The sequence below is a fragment of the Alosa alosa genome, chromosome 9 (genome assembly GCF_017589495.1).
Source record: "Alosa alosa isolate M-15738 ecotype Scorff River chromosome 9, AALO_Geno_1.1, whole genome shotgun sequence".
NCBI lineage: Eukaryota > Metazoa > Chordata > Actinopteri > Clupeiformes > Clupeidae > Alosa > Alosa alosa.
The window spans coordinates 28,336,880-28,357,662 of record NC_063197.1 but is presented as its reverse complement, the minus strand read 5'-3'; the positions used below and the strand labels follow the sequence as shown (position 1 = coordinate 28,357,662).

The window sequence follows — 20,783 nt, the reverse complement described above, 5'->3', positions numbered from 1 at the left end:
CTTCCTATTTGTGTGTGTGTGTGTGTGTGTGAAACAGACTATTTATCTTGTCACTATTCCTCTAAATCCTGTAACTTGTGGTACTTGACTACATGCAGAGACTTTGTGACCGCATACACAAATTCAAATGAACGTACACATAGAATCACAGCCTTCCTATTTGTGTGGAAATAGACTGGACTAGTCCACTGAAATTCAAATTCAAAGTTGCTTTATTAGCATGACTATGGGAACAGTGTTGCCAAAGCTATTGTTACATACAACATCACATACAAGAACATAAGACCATAGGACAAAAACAGAAAATACACAAGGAGAGGTGGGTACATTAGTGTGGGGTGGACATAAAATATCTAGAATTAACAGCAGTAAAGAACAATAATAGCAATGTGTGTAATAATATGTGATGTGTGTGTGTGTGCATGTGTGTGTGTGTGTGTGTGTGTGTGTGTGTGTGTGTGTGTATGTGTATCACAGACACAAATGTGTTTTAGTCCCTCAGATCCTCACATCTCAAGATAAATTGTGCTGCTAAGGCAGCAGAGGGCCCTTCACCAAGAAGTATCTTGAAAGTGTGGGATAACTATTTGGAATTTGGGGAAGAATGTCTGTCTTACATTTTTGTATTTTTCACAGTGAAGAAAGAAGTGCTCCTCTGTCTCAACCATCTCTGCCTGACAGTGACCACATAGTCTTTGTTCTTTTGGCAGCCAGGTTTTCCTGTGCCTGCCTGTTTCTATTGCTAGATTGTGGTCACTGAGCCTGTATTTGGTCAGGACTTGCCTCTGTTTTGTATCTCTGACAGAGATGAGATACTCTGCCAATTCATATTCTCTTTTTAGGATCAGATAGGAATTCATTGATTCTACATATTCTTCTTTTGCTTGATTCATGATTTTGTTGACTGATTGATGTTTGGGAAACAGAACTGGACTGAGCTTGATGTGTATTAGTTGTTATTGAGTTAGTTAGCTTCAGTACCAGCTGGCTTAGGGGACTCTTTTCAGGTTTCAGCTCCTGGGTTTTTAGCGCCTCAAAGTGGAGGGAGTTCTTGGGACTGCTGTTCAGATGCATCCAAAATGTCAAGATACTTTTTTGAATAGGTAAAGCCAATGGAAAACGGTGGCATAATTTTACCCTGCATGCATTATTGGGTGTTTTTGATTGGACTTTTAGTATACATAGTATACTTTAGTAGGCCTACATCTTTAAAATCATGCCCCCCAGTGTAGCACTGTAGCTGCCTTGCTGCTCTAGGTGTTGGCTGCAGCAACTCAAGCTAGGTAGCACTAGCACTGATTGTTTTCAGGTTTTTTTTTCTTGTACCAACAGTACTCAGTGACTTCGAGAAATGGAGATATATATGAAAAATGGCCAGAGTTAGAGAGTTATCTAGTGGGTTATCTAACAAACAGGCCTACTGCACAGCTATGTGTACCATAGCTACCATTACACTCAACACCAACTCATCTACATCCAAACTGGACTTGACACTGCACTCTGCGCAGATGTAAAACTGAAAAAAAAAAAGATTGACTTTGTTTGGGTGGGCAAGGCACAATGCTTTGGTGGGCTTAGCCCATCCTGGCCCCTGCCTAGAGCCGGCCCTGTCCAATATGCTGTTTTCCTAAAATGTTACGAACAGTAAAACAAATAGCCCTATAGTGTTCATCCTTGCTGGGTAATGGTGTTGAATGACGATGCCCTACTCTGCCAGTAAAGCAGCTCTTTGCTGGTCACACATACTTGTGATTTGCCGCTTTGGCTTCTCAGAAGGCTTGTGACTTTTGACCCAAAAGCAGCTCTTATTTAGTTTTTACTCAACAGCTAAACCTCTTGCACATCTGCCAGTCACACTTAACTACTGACTTACAAACATGCAAGCACATGGCATTTGTCTGAGACTTTTCACTTTTCCCCTCATAGTTTTGAGATGGGAATCTTGATATGAAATGAAATCACCACCTCCTGCTCACGTTACGCCCTTTTACTGTTAAAGCTCTTGAACCGTTCAGACTTTTTCTGGACAACTAAATAAATAACGGAATTAAATGTAACTCATTTAAGGATATTAAACATTAATATAAATGTAGAAGATTATACATTGACTAACATTTATAAACTGGCAGAGGGCCAGGCACTATTTCACTTTGCTTGTCTTTACTTAACCCTTAAAGGAGTACCGTCACACCGGTGTGACGGGAATGTTGGGAAATTAACATTCTAAAGAATATCTGGGTTCATTGAATTCAACATAGAATTTTAGAACCTTCAATTGTTGCGGAACTTAGAATGTTCAAAAACCTACACCTTTAAGAGTTAATGAGGCTGGTATTTCTAGATGAAGCAAGCGCACATTTACACCCACTGCTGTATCCATGGCTGCATGGTGAGCTGGCAGACAGCTTTCACACCTTTCTAATAAACCAGTTCTCATAAAGCATTTAACAGACGTACACAAGGAAATGAAACTCAGCGTTGAGTGGGTCTGTTTAAATGGAAAAACTCCTTCGCATAGGAGCTCACATTTTACACATACGTCAACATAGCTAAAAACACACGCACACACACAAACACACACACACACACACATTTACACATATTGTGTAAAAGGTAATTTAAGAGGGGAAAGTATCACAGACAGACACAGGACGCGACTCAACTCTCACAGACAGTGAATGATATGATTTAAACTGGTTTTGTAACATTCAGCTAACCGGAAGCAAATCTGCTGTCCCCAGCACATCCTTACATGCGCTAATAGACAAACACAAAATGTTAATTCTTTAACCATTTGTTTATTTTTGACACAATAACACTTGTCTACGTCTATTCATATTAAGACTAAAGAGCTCTATTGGATAAGGGAGGATTTACAAATAATTAAATGCACCAATAAATAGATAGATAGATAGATACTTTTTTGATCCCCAAGCCGGGGAAATTCAAGATTCAATGATTAGTGTTACCAGTGTTAACAATAATTGTCACAGGTGTGTTGTTGTTTGTGGAGAGTGTTGCAATAATAATGTGGAATTCAAATGCTTCAGGCTGAAAGAAAAAAGTTGATGTTTAGTTTAGTTCTGAGCATAGAAAATGGAAAAGGCATGCTTGTTTCTTGACTTCTTTGGTAAGTTGATTTAGGAAATAATGAAATGGATTTGGCTTTTATTTGAATCATTTTCTGCTCTTAGAGTAGGCCTACTTAAAATGTTAATGTGCTTGTATGACTTCCTCCAGTATCAGGTAGTATTACCTTATGTGTAATGTTCTAAACCAATAGTGGAGGCTGTCATACAAGTATTACTGTAGTGCAGGCCATTAACTGCTAAATATTAAGTGCTATAGCACTATCTGCCATGAAATTCAGTGATGAATTCATCCCTTATGGCTTCCACTTAAACACAGAACCTTGAGCAATCACTTTTGTTGACATCAGAGACAGGGACTATGCTAAAATGTTACTACCTTGTGGGAGGTGCCTTAGGCCGTGCAGGTACAGTAAACTGTGTTTGAAGTTATTTCGAAACAGCCAGGTTTAAAGAGGGCATGGTTCTTCAGCCCTGTGACACTTGAGGCTGTGACTTCATTATGTCTAAAACTGTTGTTTGTTGAAAGTAGTTTTCAAGTAGTTACCCAAGGACTTTGAGAAAAGAATGATAAAGGCTATTGTGTGTGTCATAAAGATCAATAGCACACATCATGCCACCTGAATCCCATCTCCAGGTGTGCCTAGACGGGCACCTTCAGTACAGAGAGACAGATGTACAGTATGGCATGACAGAGAGACAGATGTACAGTATGGCATGACAGAGAGACAGATGTACAGTATGGCATGACAGTTTTGTGTGAAGCTCTTATATCCCAGATCTACAACCAACCATCAGCAGAGCAGAAAGGCTACAGAATAGACTAGAATGAGGAAAGGCACAGCTCAAGGCAGACTGCAACAGTATAAAGAAGCAGCAGTAGATAAGTGTGTGTGTGTGTGTGAATGGAGTTTCAACAATGGAGTGCATTCCATTCATGTTTTCACCAGTACAAACTCATTGTGCTTGAGCAGTGGAAGTTTACATTATCATTTCAGTTTAGTTCAGATCAGCTTCTGTAGGTATACAGGTTTACAGTATTTAGGTCTGAATATATTGAATTATAGAATGTGTGTACTGCAAACATGGATCTTACAGGAATGTGCCTATTCTCTCTCATCAAACATTCTTCATGGGTTATCTCTGCAGGCCCACCCAACACAGCAGCTGGAATCAATATTGAGTGTATGCAGTGGTGTGTGTGTGTGTGTGTGTGAGTGAGTGAGTGCGTGCGTGCGCACACAGGCGAAAACTCCTTTGTTTCCATATCAAGTTGCCTGTCAAGGGTGTGTGTGTGTGTGTTGTCCGCCAAAGTCACCACGCCCAGTAAAGGGGTGAGGCAGATGTACAATCGTTCCCAGTAAGTGTCACTCATAGTCTGTAAGCCCAAGACATTCCTTTACACCACCAGGGAACTTACTGCATTGCATTCTTGCATTTCATCACAGTGCGCTACTTAGACACCACCGCTCAGATGTCTTGGCAGCTTTCTTTTCTGCACTCAGAATAAGGAATGTAGTGGAGGCTAAACGCAAGTAAACAGTTTATCCACCTCTGACATTTCAGAATTAGAGTTTATCCACCTGTTAAAATAGTTTATTCACTAATTGCAACTTTTGACATTGAAAATTTACACTGTATTATCCACATTCACAATATATACACTCATCAACACTCTATGAACCATTTAATACCATTGGTATTGTTATAGACATTGGACAATAACCTCCAGCATCATCAAACTAAATGTTCTGAATGCCTTTTTAAAAAATCCGATCTCGCATGGCGCAGTCCACCTCATCGTGATCACAGAATTCATAGTTTACCCACCTCTTATTTTACCACTACATCCCTGCTCAGAATGTTATTCAGCAGGGATGTTGTTCACAAACCTCAGTGTCTGTGTTCACAAAGCATCTGTGGTACCTCAAGTTCCAGGAGCTGTTCGAGGTGTAAAGGGATAGAACAGTAGGGATCAATGGAAAAGGATGCCATTTGATTTTCAGGTTTGCTGTAAGTTCCACTAAGTCTTGGTTTGCACGCAACACACCATGATCCAGATTCTGTAACAGCCATCCTGAAATAATGGGCCTGTTTATTACAACCCCAAAACATAAAAAGTTGGGACGTTGTGTAAAATGTGATTAAAAACAGAATGTAATAATCTGTAAATCTCTTAAACTCATATTTGCAAAAATGATGACACAGACAACATATCAAATGTTGAAAATGACAAATTTGACTCATGGAAAATATGTTAATTTGATACCAGAACACATGTTCCAAAAAAAGATTAGGATGGTGATAACAAAATGTTGGAAAAGTTGTGTAATGATAAAGGAAACAAAAGGAGGAATGTTTGACAACTAATTAGGGTAACTGGCAACACGATTGGGTATGAAAAAGAGCATCCCAGAGAGGCAGGGTCTCTTAGAAGTAAAGATGTAGGGGTATTCATCACTATGTAAACCTGTGTGCACAAATGATGACACAATGTAATTTGAATGCTTTTTAACATGAAATTGACGTATTTGGAGAGTTCATCATCTACAGGACATATTAAAACATTGAGAATCCAGAGAAATCTTTGCAAACAAGGGAAAAAGATGAAAAATACATTGGATGGCCGTGGTCTTTTGGACCTCAGATTGCACTGCATCAACACCAGACCTGTTTCCAGACAGGTCATTGTATGGTCTCAGGAAAACCTTTGATAACCATTGTCTATGTGCACAGTTTGATACACAATTCAAAAACTGCAGCCAAAATTGTAACAGCGAAAATTGTATTAAGACATGATACAGAAAATGACTGTCTTATCTGGGCCTGAGCTTGTTTAAAATGGACTGAGCTAACACAGTAGAAAAAGGTCCTGTGGTTAGACCAATCAAAATTTTCCATTCTTTTTGGAAATCATGGACTCATCTGGGCTAGGAGAGGGCCTATCCAAGTATCCAACCGTTCCAACTTGTTTCAGTGCTCAGTTCCAAACCCAACATCTGTGATGGTGTGGAGGTGCATTAGGCCTAGTTCCTACAGCATGGGCATCTTGCACATTTGGCAAAGCACAATCAATTCTGAATGATGTATACAGGTTGAGCAACATATACTGCCATCCAGGCAATGTATAGTCCAGGGAAGACTATTTCAGGAACACAATGCAATGAATTCTGCACATATGTAAATAGTACTTCTCCATAGAGGAAGAGTGCAGGTGCTAAAATGGCCTATCTGCTGTCCAGATTTGTCATATGGTGCATAATGGAATGAAAAACATGACTTAGAATACCCCACATTGTTGAGAAACTGAAATCCTGTATCGAGGAGTAATGGGACATTTCGTTCTCAAAACTCTCAAAATGGTCTCCTTTAGTTCCTAAACATTTACAGAATTTTGTTAAATGAAGGTGAAGCAGCACCGTGGTAAACATTCCGTCAGGGCACACAGACTCAGGAAACAAGGTTAGGCTCAATCAAGTCGTTTTAATTTGAAAACAGCAACCAAGGCAGGAAAATTTAAACAAGGTCTTGAAGTGAAGTTAACGCTCAGAAGACCTTGACAAACAAGGCAGTCCTACATAAAGGCTCCAATCTTGCAAGAGGATATCGTCCAACAGAAAAACTCCAATAGAAAATGTCCAATATAAAAGTTCTACAACCTGGGACGTAGCAGGAAATTCCAGAAACGAGGAGCTGGGCTTGGAAACAAGGAGCAGTCCGTGCGCTGGAGTAAGTGTCTCCGTTGAAGAGGCCAGACAGAGAGAGCAGAGTGACAGGGGTTTATATGGGCAGTAGGAGATTGGCTACAGGTGCTGGGGAGTGGCAAACGGGAGATTGGATGATTGGGTAATCAGTAGACAGGGGAATTAGATTGGGAGATCGTTGGAGCAGAGTGACGAGGAGGAGAGACTGGTGGAGAACCTGGTGGTGTCGTGACATTACTACCCCCTTCAGGAGCCGCTTCCAGGGACGACGCGACACGGCGTCGCGCTCGGCCACGGCCGCGGGGGGCTGGTCGACAGGGATGGGTGCGATGGAACTCCGCAAGGAGGGCTGGGTCCAAGACGTCAGATCGGCACACCCAGGACTGGTCCTCTGGACCGTAGCCCTCCCAGTCGACCAGGTATTCCAACCGACCTCTGCGACGCCGAGAGTCCAGGATGTCACGGATGGCATAGACAGGACCCTTGTCCAGGAAAAGCGGCAAGGGGGGGGGGATCAACAGCGGCACCAGGCTCTGTGGAGGAAGGAGAGAGAGGAGTTAAAGGGTTTTAGAAGAGACACATGGAAAGTCGGGTGGATTCGGTAATGAGCCGGGAGCTGGAGGCGATAGGTGACAGGGTTGATCCGGTGAGTTAAGGTGAAGGGGCCGATGTATCGAGGGCTGTTTTTTGCATGGGAAACGCATTCTGATGTCCCGGGTAGACAGCCACACCTTTTGACCCACTTCATACTCCGGTGCTGAGGATCGGCGACTGTGGCGATTGATGGCCCTCTGTAGATGGTGGTGTGCTTCACCCCAGACCCTCTCACTTTCCTGATGCCAACGGTCTACGGCAGGGACATCAGAAGATTCTCCTGTCCAGGGGAACAGTGGAGGTTGGTGACCAAGGATGCATTGGAATGGTGTCAGGCCAGTGGAAGGTTGACGCAGAGAGTTCTGCGCATACTCGGCCCAGGGTAAGAATTGACTCCAGGTGTTTTGGTGCCGGTGACAGTAGGTTCGAAGGAATCAGCTGATCTCCTGAACCTTCCGTTTTGTTTGGGGGTGATAGCCTGACGTCAAACTCACGCTTACACCCATCAGGTGGAGAAAGGCTCGCCAGAAGCAGAATTGGGGTAGTCTGTCCGACACCACATCTTCAGGGATGCCATAATTTCTGAACACGTGAGTGAATAGGGCCTCTGCTGTCTCAGCTGCCGTAGGAAGACTCTTGAGTGGAATGAGTTTGCAGGCTTTGGAGAATCTGTCGACCACCACAAGGATGCAGGTATTGTCTTTGTCACAGACCTCCCACCGTCCAAAGTCGACTCCAAGGTGCGACCAAGGCCGCTGTGGCACAGGTAGAGGAATCAACTTCCCCACAGGGAGGTGACGAGGAGTTTGCCATTGCGCAGTCTTGGCATCCCGCAACAAACCTGCGGATGTCCCGAGTCATGCCAGGCCACCAATAGCGATCTCGGAGAAGTGTAAGGGTGGCGTTGGTCCCAGGGTGTCCGGGGGTGCAGTGCGCAGAGGTGAGGAGTTGAATTCTGAGCTGACGAGGAACGTAGGCACGAGCAGCTGGGGTATTCGGTGGAGCCGGGTCGGACTCCCTGGCGGTGGCCATCTGCTCATCCAGGGACCACAGGATGGGACTCAAGATGGACTCATTTGGCAGGATGGGTTCAGGTTGCTCACTGGACTCCTCTGGATGGTGAATTCTAGATAGATAGATAGATATTGATCCCCAGGGGAAATTCAAGGTCTCAGCAGCAGCATACATACAACACAAACACATTCTTTTCTTAACAGCAGAAAGAGTAATTAAAGTATATAATATAAAAACACAACTAAGCAGTAAGGACAGTAGAAGATAAAGAATATGCTAAATATACTAAAATATAAATTATACTAAACACTTAATACAATATATAAAAATATACTAAAATACAAATTACAAAAATACAAATTATACTAACACTTAATCTAAATCAATTCTAAAAACAGTATCCACATAGTGGTGATTAATAAATCAGAGGCGCTTGCAATGACTGAGCCTGTGATTCTCTGTGCATAGTAAGGTATGGTAAGGTGCTCTGTGTGAATGAGTGTCATGGTGATAGTGCAAATGAGTAAGTCAACAGTGCAACAATGCAGAAATAAAGTAAAGTCTATATATTTAACTATTTAAGAAAAAGTATAAGTGTGGCCACAGTTCGGCTGTGGCATGGAGGGGGGGGTTATGCATGTGTTAATGTGCTAATATAGCACGCAAACAGTGAGGCATAAAGACAGTGGTACAAGTGGCTAGTGGACAGACAGTACCAAATATGGAGGGGGTGAAGAGGCAGACAGACTATGCAGAGAAGTCTCTCTCCTCTTCCCTTAAGTGAGTCATTGAACAGTTCAATGGCCCTGGGGACAAATGACTCAGTCTGTCAGTTGTGCAAGGCAGTGAGCGAAGTCTCCAGCTGATCAGGCTCTTCTGCTTAACAATAGTGCTGTGGAGTGGGTGACTCATTGTCCAAGATGTTGATCAGTTTGTTCAGGGTCCTTTTGTCAGATAGTGAAGTGATGCACTCCAGTTCAGCTCCCACCACAGAGCCAGCTTTCCTTACCAGCCTGTCAATTCACCCCACATCCTTCTTCCTTGTGCTTCCTCCCCAGCATACTACTGCATAGAAGAGGACGCTGGCAACAACAGACTGGTAGAACATCCTGAGGAGCTTACTGCACACATTGAAGGACCGCAGCCTCCTCAGGAAGTACAGCCTGCTCTGCCCTTTCTTGTAGAGTGCATCAGTGTTGGCTGACCAGTCCAGTTTATTGTCCAGGTGGAGACCCAGATACTTGTAGGTGCTAACCACCTCCACATTGACCCCATCAATGTGGACTGGTAGCAGAGTGGGCTTAGACCTGCGGAAATCCACCACCATCTCCTTGGTCTTTGAAGTGTTTAGTTGAAGGTGATTGAGTTTGCACCATTGCACAAAGTCCTCCACCAGGCTCCTGTACTCCTCCTCCTGCCCGTTCCTGATAGGGCATCTGCCCTAGTATTATGTGATCCAGGTCTGTAGCTGATGGTGAAATCGAAGCGAGTGAAAAAGAGGGCCCATCTGGCTTGGCGGGGGTTGAGTCGTTTTGCTTCTTTAAGGTATTGGAGATTCTTGTGGTCAGTAAGGACTGAGAATGGGTGTTTCGATCCCTCAAGCCAGTGTCTCCACTCCTCCAAGGCTAGCTTGATGGCAAGTAATTCACGATTACCGATGTCATAATTACGTTCCGCTGGGCTAAGCTTCCTAGAGAAGTAGGCACAGGGATGAAGATGAGGAGGATCACCTTGGTACTGAGAAAGGACGGCGCCAACTCCAGTGGTGGATGCATCCACCTCAACGATGAACTTCTCAGGGTCTGGGTGGCGAAGGACTGGTGCAGATGCAAAGGCCCGTTTCAACTTCTGGAAGGCCTCTGAAGCTTCAGGAGTCCAGGATAGGCTTTTGGGTTTGTTCCGGAGTAGAGGTGAGGGGTGCTGCGCTCAGACTGAAGCTGTGGATGAAGCGCCTGTAGAAATTTGCAAACCCTAAGAACCGTTGGAGTCCTTTGGCTGTGTGTGGAGCATCCCAGGAGAGGACCGCCTTCACCTTCTCGTCATCCATTCTGATTCCGTGGCCGCTGATGTTATAGCCCAGGAATTGCACGGAGGTTTGGTGGAAGAGGCACTTCAGACTTCGCGAAGAGCCGGAACTCCCGCAACTTCATCAGGACCAGGGAGACGTGCTTGACATGATCTGTGGGGTTGGCTGAATATATGAGTGTCAATGAAAACCATGACAAACAGATTGAGATATTCTCTGAACACTTCATTGATAAACCCCTGGAAACCTGAGGGTGCATTAGACAAACCGTAGGGCATTACCAGGTACTCGTAGTGAGCAGTGGGGGTGACAAAAGCAGTCTTCCATTCGTCGCCTGGGCGAATACGGACTAGATTGTAGGCACTTCTCAGATCCAGTTTGGAGAATACCTTGGCATCACGCAGTTGCTCAAGAGCTGCCGGAACAAGTGGAAGGGAATATCTGAACTTCACTGTGATCTTATTCAGTGCACGGTAATCGATGCAGGGTCTAAGTCCACCATCCTTCTTAGCCAGGAAGGAAGCCACTGGTGATTTTGACGGGCGTATGCATCCCAATTGTAGAGCTTCCTCAATGTAGCTCTTCATTGCCTCTTGCTCAGGGATGGAGTGGGTAGACCTTTCCTCATGGTAGGGGCTGACCAGGTTCCAGGTCGATTGCACAATCCCAGGGTCGGTGTGGAGGAAGGTGAGCTGCACGGCGTGGACAGAACACATTGCTGAAGGAGTATTCAGGTGGGACAACTACTGGACGACTCTGCCCTGGACTTTCAATGGTGGTTGCATTGAGTGACAACCTTGGTGAGAGTACAGGGGCGAGGGAGTTTTGGGAAACAGTTGGTATGGCATTCCTTTCCCCATTGAAGGATTTCTCCAGTGAACCAGGAGATCACAGGTGCATGTTGGATAAGCCAGGGTCATCCTAGAATCAGATCGACTGTGGAGTTTTCAAGGATATAAAAAGTTACATTTTCCACATGTAAACATCCAACACGCATGACTAGGTTATTAGTGTGATATTGGACCTGCTTGCGGGCTAAGGGCTTACCCACTATTGAGTGGACGTTGAGGGGGGCAGTACAGCGGGTCCTCGGGAGCTGGAGACACTGGACAAGGGACCCGGAAATGAAGTTCCCAGCTGACCCTGAATCCAGGAGAGCAAAGACTGTAGGTGGACATAGCATGGGACAGGGCAACTTCAATGAGTAATGGTTTGTAGTGCACAAGAGTACTCACGATACCGACCATGGGTCGTGGTGGGCGTGTAGGGCATCTAGTGATTTAGTGGCCCGAAGTCCCACAGTACAGACATAGACTTTGGGTCATGCGTCGCTGGCGCTCTGCTGGGGTGAGTCGCAGGAAATCTACTTGCATTGCTTCTGTTCCAGCAGCTGCATGTCAGTCATCGAATTGGGGAACAGAGGCTGAAGTGGTATGGCGGAGGTCCTTGAAGCAGCACTCTCGGCGGTTGGCTACTCGAACGGCGAGCTGAATGAATCTCTCCAGTCCTATGGCGTCATCATATGGGGACAGCTGGAGATGGAGAGGGTTCCAACCCTTGTCTGAAAACGGTGAGCAGTGCTGGTTCATTCCACCCACTAATAGCAGCCAAGGTTCGGAATTGGATTGCATACTCGGACACAGACCTCCTGCCCTGCCTCAGGTCATGCAGTTTTGCTTGGGTGGAGGAATCGCCCTCAGGTAGGTGGAACACTTCCTTGAAATGAGCCACGAAGTTGTCCACCGATGCTACTGTGGGGCCATTTTGTCTCCAGACACTTTCAGCCCATTGCAAGGCACGCCCCGAGAGCAGAGAGATGATATAGGCTACTCGCGATTGGTCTGTATTGTCCACCATTCCCTGGAAGGGATCCACATGTTCAGCTCTTAATGGTTGAGGCTCCATTGCCTGGTCTGGCCTTGTCAGGGCACACAGACTCAGGAAACAAGGTTAGGCTCAATCAAGTCGTTTTAATTTGAAAACAGCAACCAAGGCAGGAAAATTTAAGTGAAGTTAACGCTCAGAAGACCTTGACAAACAAGGCAGTCCTACATAAAGGCTCCAATCTTGCAAGAGGATATCGTCCAACAGAAAAACTCCAATAGAAAATGTCCAATATAAAAGTTCTACAACCTGGGACGTAGCAGGAAATTCCAGAAACGAGGAGCTGGGCTTGGAAACGAGGAGCTGGGCTTGGAAACAAGGAGCAGTCCGTGCGCTGGAGTAAGTGTCTCCGTTGAAGAGGCCAGACAGAGAGAGTAGAGTGACAGGGGTTTATATGGGCAGTAGGAGATTGGCTACAGGTGCTGGGGAGTGGCAAACGGGAGATTGGATGATTGGGTAATCAGTAGACAGGGGAATTAGATTGGGAGATCGTTGGAGCAGAGTGACGAGGAGGAGAGACTGGTGGAGAACCTGGTGGTGTCGTGACACATACTCCCGTCTCAACTTTTTTTAAAACATATTGCTGGCATCAATTTCAAAATTACCATATATTTTCATGAAAAAGTCTATGTTGTCTATGTCAGTGGCGGAATAAGTCAGAGCCGGGCCGGGGGCGGGGCACATGACCGGGCCCTTTATTAAACTCATCATAACATAATTTTACAACATAGGCTACACATGCCAGTAAAAGCGGGTCTTACAAGCGTCAGCGCCACAGAGAGCAACTATGTAATTTTGAAGTCCATCGAACGTACATGAAGTGTAACCAAGAGAACAACAACAAAAACTATATGTTTTTATAACTAGGCTATATGACCCCTAATAATAAAACAACAATAATATGCAGCACTATTTGAAGGGCATACGACGAGCCTTGCGCCCAGCGAACTCGTCCATGATGCTCTGTGTATGTCCATTTTCTTTGCTCTCTCATTCTCCATGGTGGTTTTTAATGATCTTTAACTTGGAGAATGAGCGCTCAGAGGTTGCAACGGTGACGGGAAGAGTCAAAAATAAAATTAGGGCGGTGCAAATCTCACTGAATGCAGAAGTTACTGCTGGGTGTTTGCATTGGCGGAGCGAGGGTGGTTTCGGGGCTCAAGCCCCGAATCTCTTTTCAAAAGCCCGAATATTTTTTTGTATGTGTTTTCAATTTCCAACGATTCTAATTTCTAATTTATCTTCCCCTCGGTTTCTCTATAAATGTTACAAAATGTAGCCTACTATTACTGAGCAAATATCCCTTACTTTCAAAGCCCAATATTGACAGATAATCTGATTTCCCACACGATGAGTTTAGGCAATGCCAGAGCCGAGATGCGGTTTACGTCATAAACCTGGCAGAGCGGCGCAGTCAGTTTAAACAGCAAGCCGGTAAGAAAAACTATTGTCAAGAGTCAAGACATTATGCAATTAGGCTACTGTACCCCGGAATACAAAAATAAACTTCAGAAAGATAGAAAGTTTGTTGTACTGTATTCTGTAGTCTGTATTCTGTAGTCTCAATGACCGAATCAGTAGATATACCTGTTGTCAGTTGAGTTCGTTCAATTTATTGTAGGCTAGTAGCCTAGGCAAATATGAAACGGAGATGGAACGTGGCTACCGGCGGGATTTTGAACTTGCATGTTTCATGCATTTTAGGGCAAAAAAATACCATGGGATTGATGTGTTCTCCATTTGAGGAACGTAATCAATTGCGGACATGCACAGACAGCTCAGACACAGAGCGCATATAGGCCTAGGTTAGGCTACTTTCACTTTCTAGAGCGCATTCATTACTACGTAAAAGATGCTTCATACCAAAACAACGATCAAACATTATCAAATGTATCATGACGTGTTGTCACAAAGACTTACTCCAATTAGAAAATCGAAACCAAAATCATGTAGGCTAAGTGTAAGTGTTCTCTCATTGACGCCTGTAGGAGACAATATCGTTGATCCAATTTTGTAAATTTGCACGTCATTAAAAGTTCAATATGAGAGTTAAAATAAAGCCAGTCATACAGCAGAACATTTTATTCAATATTTTACACCTACTAAATCATCAAAGTAAATTTCAAAACTTTTTAGCAACCGTCAACTCGTCCTGACTGGGGCAACCTATAAGCCTAATACGTCCCACTCTGATGAAAATGATTGAAAAGAAACCGTTTGCATGATCTTAGCTCCTCCGGCCTTGTGCCGTGGGAGAGGCCCGTCCCACCTTACCCGGAGGTGGGGAGGGGCGCCCTCGCACCGGGCACCCCCCGCACCCCCTCAAGCCCCGCCCCTGGTCTATGTCCTTTTTGCTATGCTCTAAGCATAGCGCTCTGGAATCTTTGCTATCACTATCCGAGACACAGAACAGAACACGTTAGCGTTTACACTCTCTCAGACCATCTTGCCAAGTGGTTGAGTGATCGGATCACAATGCGTCCTGCTGATTGTTTACATTTGTATTTAGAATTGACCACTTTTAATCGGATCACCGAGATTAATTTTAAAAACAAATGTAAACGGGGTCATAGATAACTTCAAGACCTCTTTGTTACTCCATATATAGGCAAACTAAAATAATCTAATCTAATAATTCTTCAACACAGAGCTTTTTTTTTAGGGCACGTCAATGACTTTCACATTATTCATTTGGCATGACGACCTGCTTGTCACACATACATTCAGGTCAGGTCAGGTTGTTCCCTCGGGGATATAGCTGGACTCGGAGGGACATGGCTGTTAGAGGACACTCCTCTCCATGCTGCTCTGTCAGAGGCCACTGTTAAGAGATCAGGCATGGACAACCCTGTACATTCCTTCACGTTGTACAACCAGTTCTTCCTCTGCCGTCCACACCTAACAACCCTGCCGGATGGTTGTGGAAAGGCCTTTGTGCCCTGTGCTGGGGCCAATCAAGGTTTATTTTGATCATTAGAGTTTGATTCCAAAACGCTATATCCATAATTTTAATTAATTTTCATAAATACTTTTTACATTTTGTTTTCCAAGTAATTTCAGTAGAACTGTAATTGGGTATTGTTATTTGATTTATCTTCACTCAATCAAAACAACACAACTGCAATTTGATTGATATTACCTGAAATACACAAATAGCCTGACTTTAATGTTTTTAAAAAAGGAGATATGGTGTGAGGACATATCTGTTGACAAGGAGATTATCCTTGTAATTGATGGAAGTTTCTGGAAGCACAATATATGATTTAGTCAATTTTGCCCACTTAACCGTTAAAGAGCCCTCTGATTAAGGTCAATGGTTTATGGAAAATAACTTTTTGAAACTCTGAATGATCTACAGTACAGTGAATAGTTGCTGGCATCAACATGGAATATCCAGGATTGATCTGTCTGGACATGTCTATTTGTATGACTAATTGTCTTTAGTGTAGTGCACCTGTCTTTTTCTCATTGCGACACGCATGAAGGTGCGTAGATGATCATTACAAATGCTTGCAACAAAACGGAAACTCACTGAATTTAGGTGACAGTGACAGCCATTACAATACGACACCATCACTAAACAAAACATACCAATGAATGAACACCCAATGAACACTCCTTTACTTGGGGCACTGCACAAGAAACAAGACAAGACTGGTCACTCAGAGAAAGGGCTTGGTAGTAGGCTACAGTGCTGTGTACTACGGTACAATACTATAATACAATATTTTGCCAAGTATGTTGAGGCTGGTTTCATGACATTGGGTTCTCTATTCTCTTGAGTGTTTTATTGCCTGCCTGTCCAAACAAATGAATGTCGTAAAAATAGTTGGTGAAGGCACGCATCATACAACTTTTTTTTTTGTCAGTTCTCAAAAAAAACATGATATATACATTTAGTTACTTATTTTGTGATTAGGAGTTCTTGTCCATGAGTAAAATAGGGCAACCTCCCAGTCCCAGATGTTTGAGGTGATGGTGCAGGGATAGAAATATTAGACACAAGCCATCTGGTGGTTCTCACTGGTACTGCAAGCATTGATGTGGCTGACAGGTTGAACACTGCACATGGAGGAATATGTATGGTAATAGTGAAATCACCAATACTTATGAAAAAGCAATACAGTCTAGGCCTCTAGTTCCACTAATACACACATTTCTGACTCGGCACTTCAGCAGCGTTTTGAAAACACTGGCTGGAGAGTGTTTGCCTGTCAGGCCTCCCATGACTCCTACACATATATTGACTCAAACGCCTCCTCCGTTCTGGACTGTATCAACTTCAACATCAACAGTATCATCATCCTCAAACGGATTACCACTTTCCCTAATTGGAAGCCATGGATGAACAGTGATGTCAGACTCCTGCTGAAGGCACGAGACATCACATTCAGATCAGGGGATGCTCAGGCCTATAGCTCATCCAGGGCTAACCTGAAAAGGGGAATCAAAAAGGTCACGTCAAGAACAACTCTGACCCCTGACGCATGGGGCAAGGCATCCAGGCCATCACAGACTACAAACGTCCTCAGGGCCTGTGCTGTGCAGCTGACTGAGGTTTGGACTGACATTTAACCTATCACTAGCCCAGGTATCTGTCCCCGCATGCTTTAAAGCCACTGGACCCCTTCCTATTCGCCAAGTTCACCATCGTCTCTTCTTCCTGAGACTAAAGAAGGTCCACCTGTCTCCTCAGATTTTGGTGAACTTTAACAACTGCACCATTGAGAAAATCCCCACAAACTGTCACAGTATGGAATGGCAACTGCTCTGCCTCCGACCGGAAAGCATGGCAGAGGGTGATGAAAACTGCCCAAGGCATCATCGGTTCCTCACTCCCCTCCATCGAGGCCATTCAGGGCAAGCGATGCTTACATAAAGCGCACAGCATCATCAAAGACTGTTCTCACCCCAACTACAGACTGTTGTACCCCACTCCCCTCCAGGAGTTACAGGTCTCTCCACACCCGAACCAGAAGGTTCAGAGGAAGCTTCTTCCTGCGGCCTCTCACCCCACGCCCCCCTCCCGTATTCATGGGTTTCAACCAAAGATTCTAGAACAGCTCCGCTCTAGAATCTTTGGTCACAACAGTATTCATGGGTTTCATCAGGTCCCTTTCCAAAGGTGTATTAATCAAGCACCATGCAGTCTGCATTCGTAATCAAGGTGCTTGATTTTATACACCTGTGGAAAGAACCCTGATGAAACCCATGAATACTGTTGTGACCAAAGATTCTAGAGCGGAGCTGTTCTAGAATCTTTGGTTGTGACAGATGAATGAATGAAAGAGAAACAGAGAGGAAGACACGACATACTGTAGGGGAAGTGACAGCACATGTGCTGTTTTTTTATTCAACATGAATTTCATATGATCTATCAATAAAGCATAACCATTTATATTAAAAAGCAAACGAAAAGACTAACAGTTCTTTCTCTCTTTTCTCAAGGAGACAGAAAACTTGGTAGTTGACAGCACCTTTACAAAGAGTTATATAGCTAACCATGGTGGTGTACACGGTAATGCCTACCATGGCATAACGGAGAACCCAATAACAATGACTGGGAAACTTAAGGCTGTTTAAGTTAAGTTTTTGATTCAGATAGACTGTTTGGCTAATACAACTATTGACAATGTGGGCTTTTCAAGGATCAATACTGAGCAATCTGTGCTTAAATATCACATATACCGTAAACCATCATATGAGAGCATCTCACCCTTGTCCTTTTACTGCCTTAGTATCCATTACAATTATACAGGAAGCAGAGTCTGTTAGTACTGCAGAAGCAGGAGAGAATACACCCTTACGCACACACACACACACACACACACACACACACACACACACACACACACAACACACACACACACACACACACACACACACAGAACAAACACAGACACACACACACGCACACGCGCACACACACACACACACACACACACACAGGCACCTACCTACGCAAATACGCAGGAATGCAGTTTTAATATGATGTCTGAACATGCAGTTAGGTTTGCTGGACTTCAAAATATATAGTAACAAAAACATATTTATAGCAGCAACATACCAACATCCATCAAACACACACATGCACACACACACATACACACACACAAAGAGACGTCTCATACACAGACAGCCAGCGCAAACACACATACATGAATGTTTGTGAGAACACTTCTACAGTTGCAGTGCCTTCAAAAGAGGAAGTTGAATAAATAGTGGTTGAACAGACACCTGTAACAAAATTGTTACTGTCAGAAACAGGCTGGCATGCTCAACACCAAACACTCAAACACACATATTCCAACACACATACACACAGATATACACACATACATACATACGTACATACATACATAGGAACACACACTTACACACACACACACACACACACACACACGAAGTGTCTGATTTGGTGAAGGTTTGATTAGAGCATGAGGTCTGTAACCGATGGCAACAGATCTGTAAGCTCGGTCTGAAGGTTGTCCATCTTGGTGATGGGATTGTCACGGAGGTCAAGGCGGGTCAGTTTTGAGCAGGAGGCCAGCGGTTTCAGCTGAGAGATTTTGGAGATTTCTGGAAGGGGGTAGGGGGTCAAGAATAATGCTGTATCTACTGTAGATGTTCCTTTAAAATTACCCTTAAGACTGACAACCTTAAAGCTCAGAGAAACTGTGTGTGTGTGTGTGTGTGTGTGTGAGAGAGAGTGTGTAGGTGAGTGAGTGTGTGTGTGTGTGTGTGTGTGGGTCAAGGATAATGGGGATCAAGAATAATGGCATATCTAGATGTCAGTAAAATTACCTTTATGACCGCTAACCTCAAAGCTTGGGAAAACTGTATGTGAGCTTTTGTGTATGCAAGAGTGTATACTGTACATGTGTGTGTATGTATCTGTGCTTGTGTATGTCTCCTGAGCAACAACTGCTCATACAAGGATTCAAACTGTCTCCAAATTTCTCCACTGTTTCCATAGGACCCAATAGAGTAGCCAAAAATGCTCAGGAACATTGTGCAGCAACATTGCTCAAAAGGTTACCTCGTTCATCACCAGCTTAAGAGTTGGTCGTCAAGGTGACGATAATTGGCAGAAACTCACACACATTGGAATGGGGACCTGACCGGAACAGAACCAGTGATCACCTAAAGCTCTGGACAGACTCGACTGGGGCGGCTTCTGGGCACGTGCCGTCACGCCAACCGGTCTACTGGTTCTGGAGTCTGTCGCTGTACACACACAAAAAAAGGGTGGCTTGCTCTGCATGCTAAAGGATACGGTTATTGTTCAGGCACAACTCCTCCAGCTTGGGCAGATTGGAAAGGCCCTCCAAACTCTCGATGAGATTATCCTTAACCTCAAGGACCTGAGAGGGCCACGGAGAGAGAATGAGACAGAGAGAGAGAGATACAAAGGGAAAATATTTTTGATTAAGGGCGCACTCACACTTGGCATGGTTGCCTTGTACCATGTTAGAGCACGGCTGCCCCCCTTTCTCACTCCCCTGGCCTGCGTTCAATAGGGTTGGGTACCAAACTTGGTACTTTTAATGGTACCGACTGAATTACATCGGTTTTTAATCAAATATCGATTCACATTATCGGATCAAATATCGATTCACATTAAATCAGTGGTGTAGTCTAGTTAGCTGTAGTGGGTATACTGTGATCAACCCCACATGTTAATACATATCCTTGCCTATTTTAAGTGGGTATACTGAGATGGTGATGCTTTTTAAGTTGGTATACTGCGTAGTCCTGCGTATCACGTAGACTACACCACTGCATTAAGTCAATTGGTGCCACATTTTGGTACGAAAGGAGAGTGCATTTGGGTGAGACCAGTGCAAAATGCAGATGCATTTTTTTTGCATTACTAGCAGTATATCACTTTTGGCGCCGTTTTGACTTTTTTTTTTTAGAATGACTCACAGTATCGGAAAGAAAACAGTAAACAAGTAAACAAAAAGAAGAGATTTACAGACAAAAGTGAAATGTTTCCATAAACTTGCTATACTATCTAACATTTTACTATTCGCTGTTCTTAGTTGATATGAGAACTATTTGGCTTTTCTCTCTAGTCTAGTTACGTGTTAAACAATGATATCGGATGTGCTTCTCCTGTCGTTACATGATAATATCTCAGCAGCTCAAGAGTAAGTTAACGTTGCTCTGTTACAATAGCACATTTTGTGCCAGCAGTTAGCTGCTTAGTCAGAAATAACGATGGTGCACTGTGGTGAAATGACACGTTAAATAATGAATAAACTTGTTTGTTTTTTATCTTCATGTGTAGGCTATAGTTTAGGTGACAGGTCTCTCTCACCTCTAAGCACTGCAGCATTGAGAACTGTGGTGGAATCCGGGAGAGCTGATTGGAGGAGAGGTTCATGTGAGTGACCAATAGCAATTGGTCCAGGTGACACAGGGTGGTGAGGTTCTGCCATAACCATAGAGAGGAGAGCAATGAGAGAG

The 20,783-nt window shown here is 44.0% G+C and overlaps 1 protein-coding gene across 1 annotated transcript in view; it reads right to left on the bottom strand.

Annotated features, from left to right (window-relative positions):
* Positions 1-17,629: 17,629 nt before the first annotated feature.
* Positions 17,630-20,783, bottom strand: part of rabggta (Rab geranylgeranyltransferase subunit alpha) — a 13,317-nt gene continuing 10,163 nt past the window's right edge. The window contains exons 15-17 of the mRNA XM_048252345.1: positions 20,635-20,748; positions 19,588-19,675; positions 17,630-18,890 (exon numbers count right to left, since the gene is read on the bottom strand). Of these exons, the coding sequence (XP_048108302.1) occupies positions 18,742-18,890; positions 19,588-19,675; positions 20,635-20,748 (351 nt within the window). The 3' untranslated portion in view covers positions 17,630-18,741. The remainder of the gene's footprint in view (positions 18,891-19,587; positions 19,676-20,634; positions 20,749-20,783) is intronic.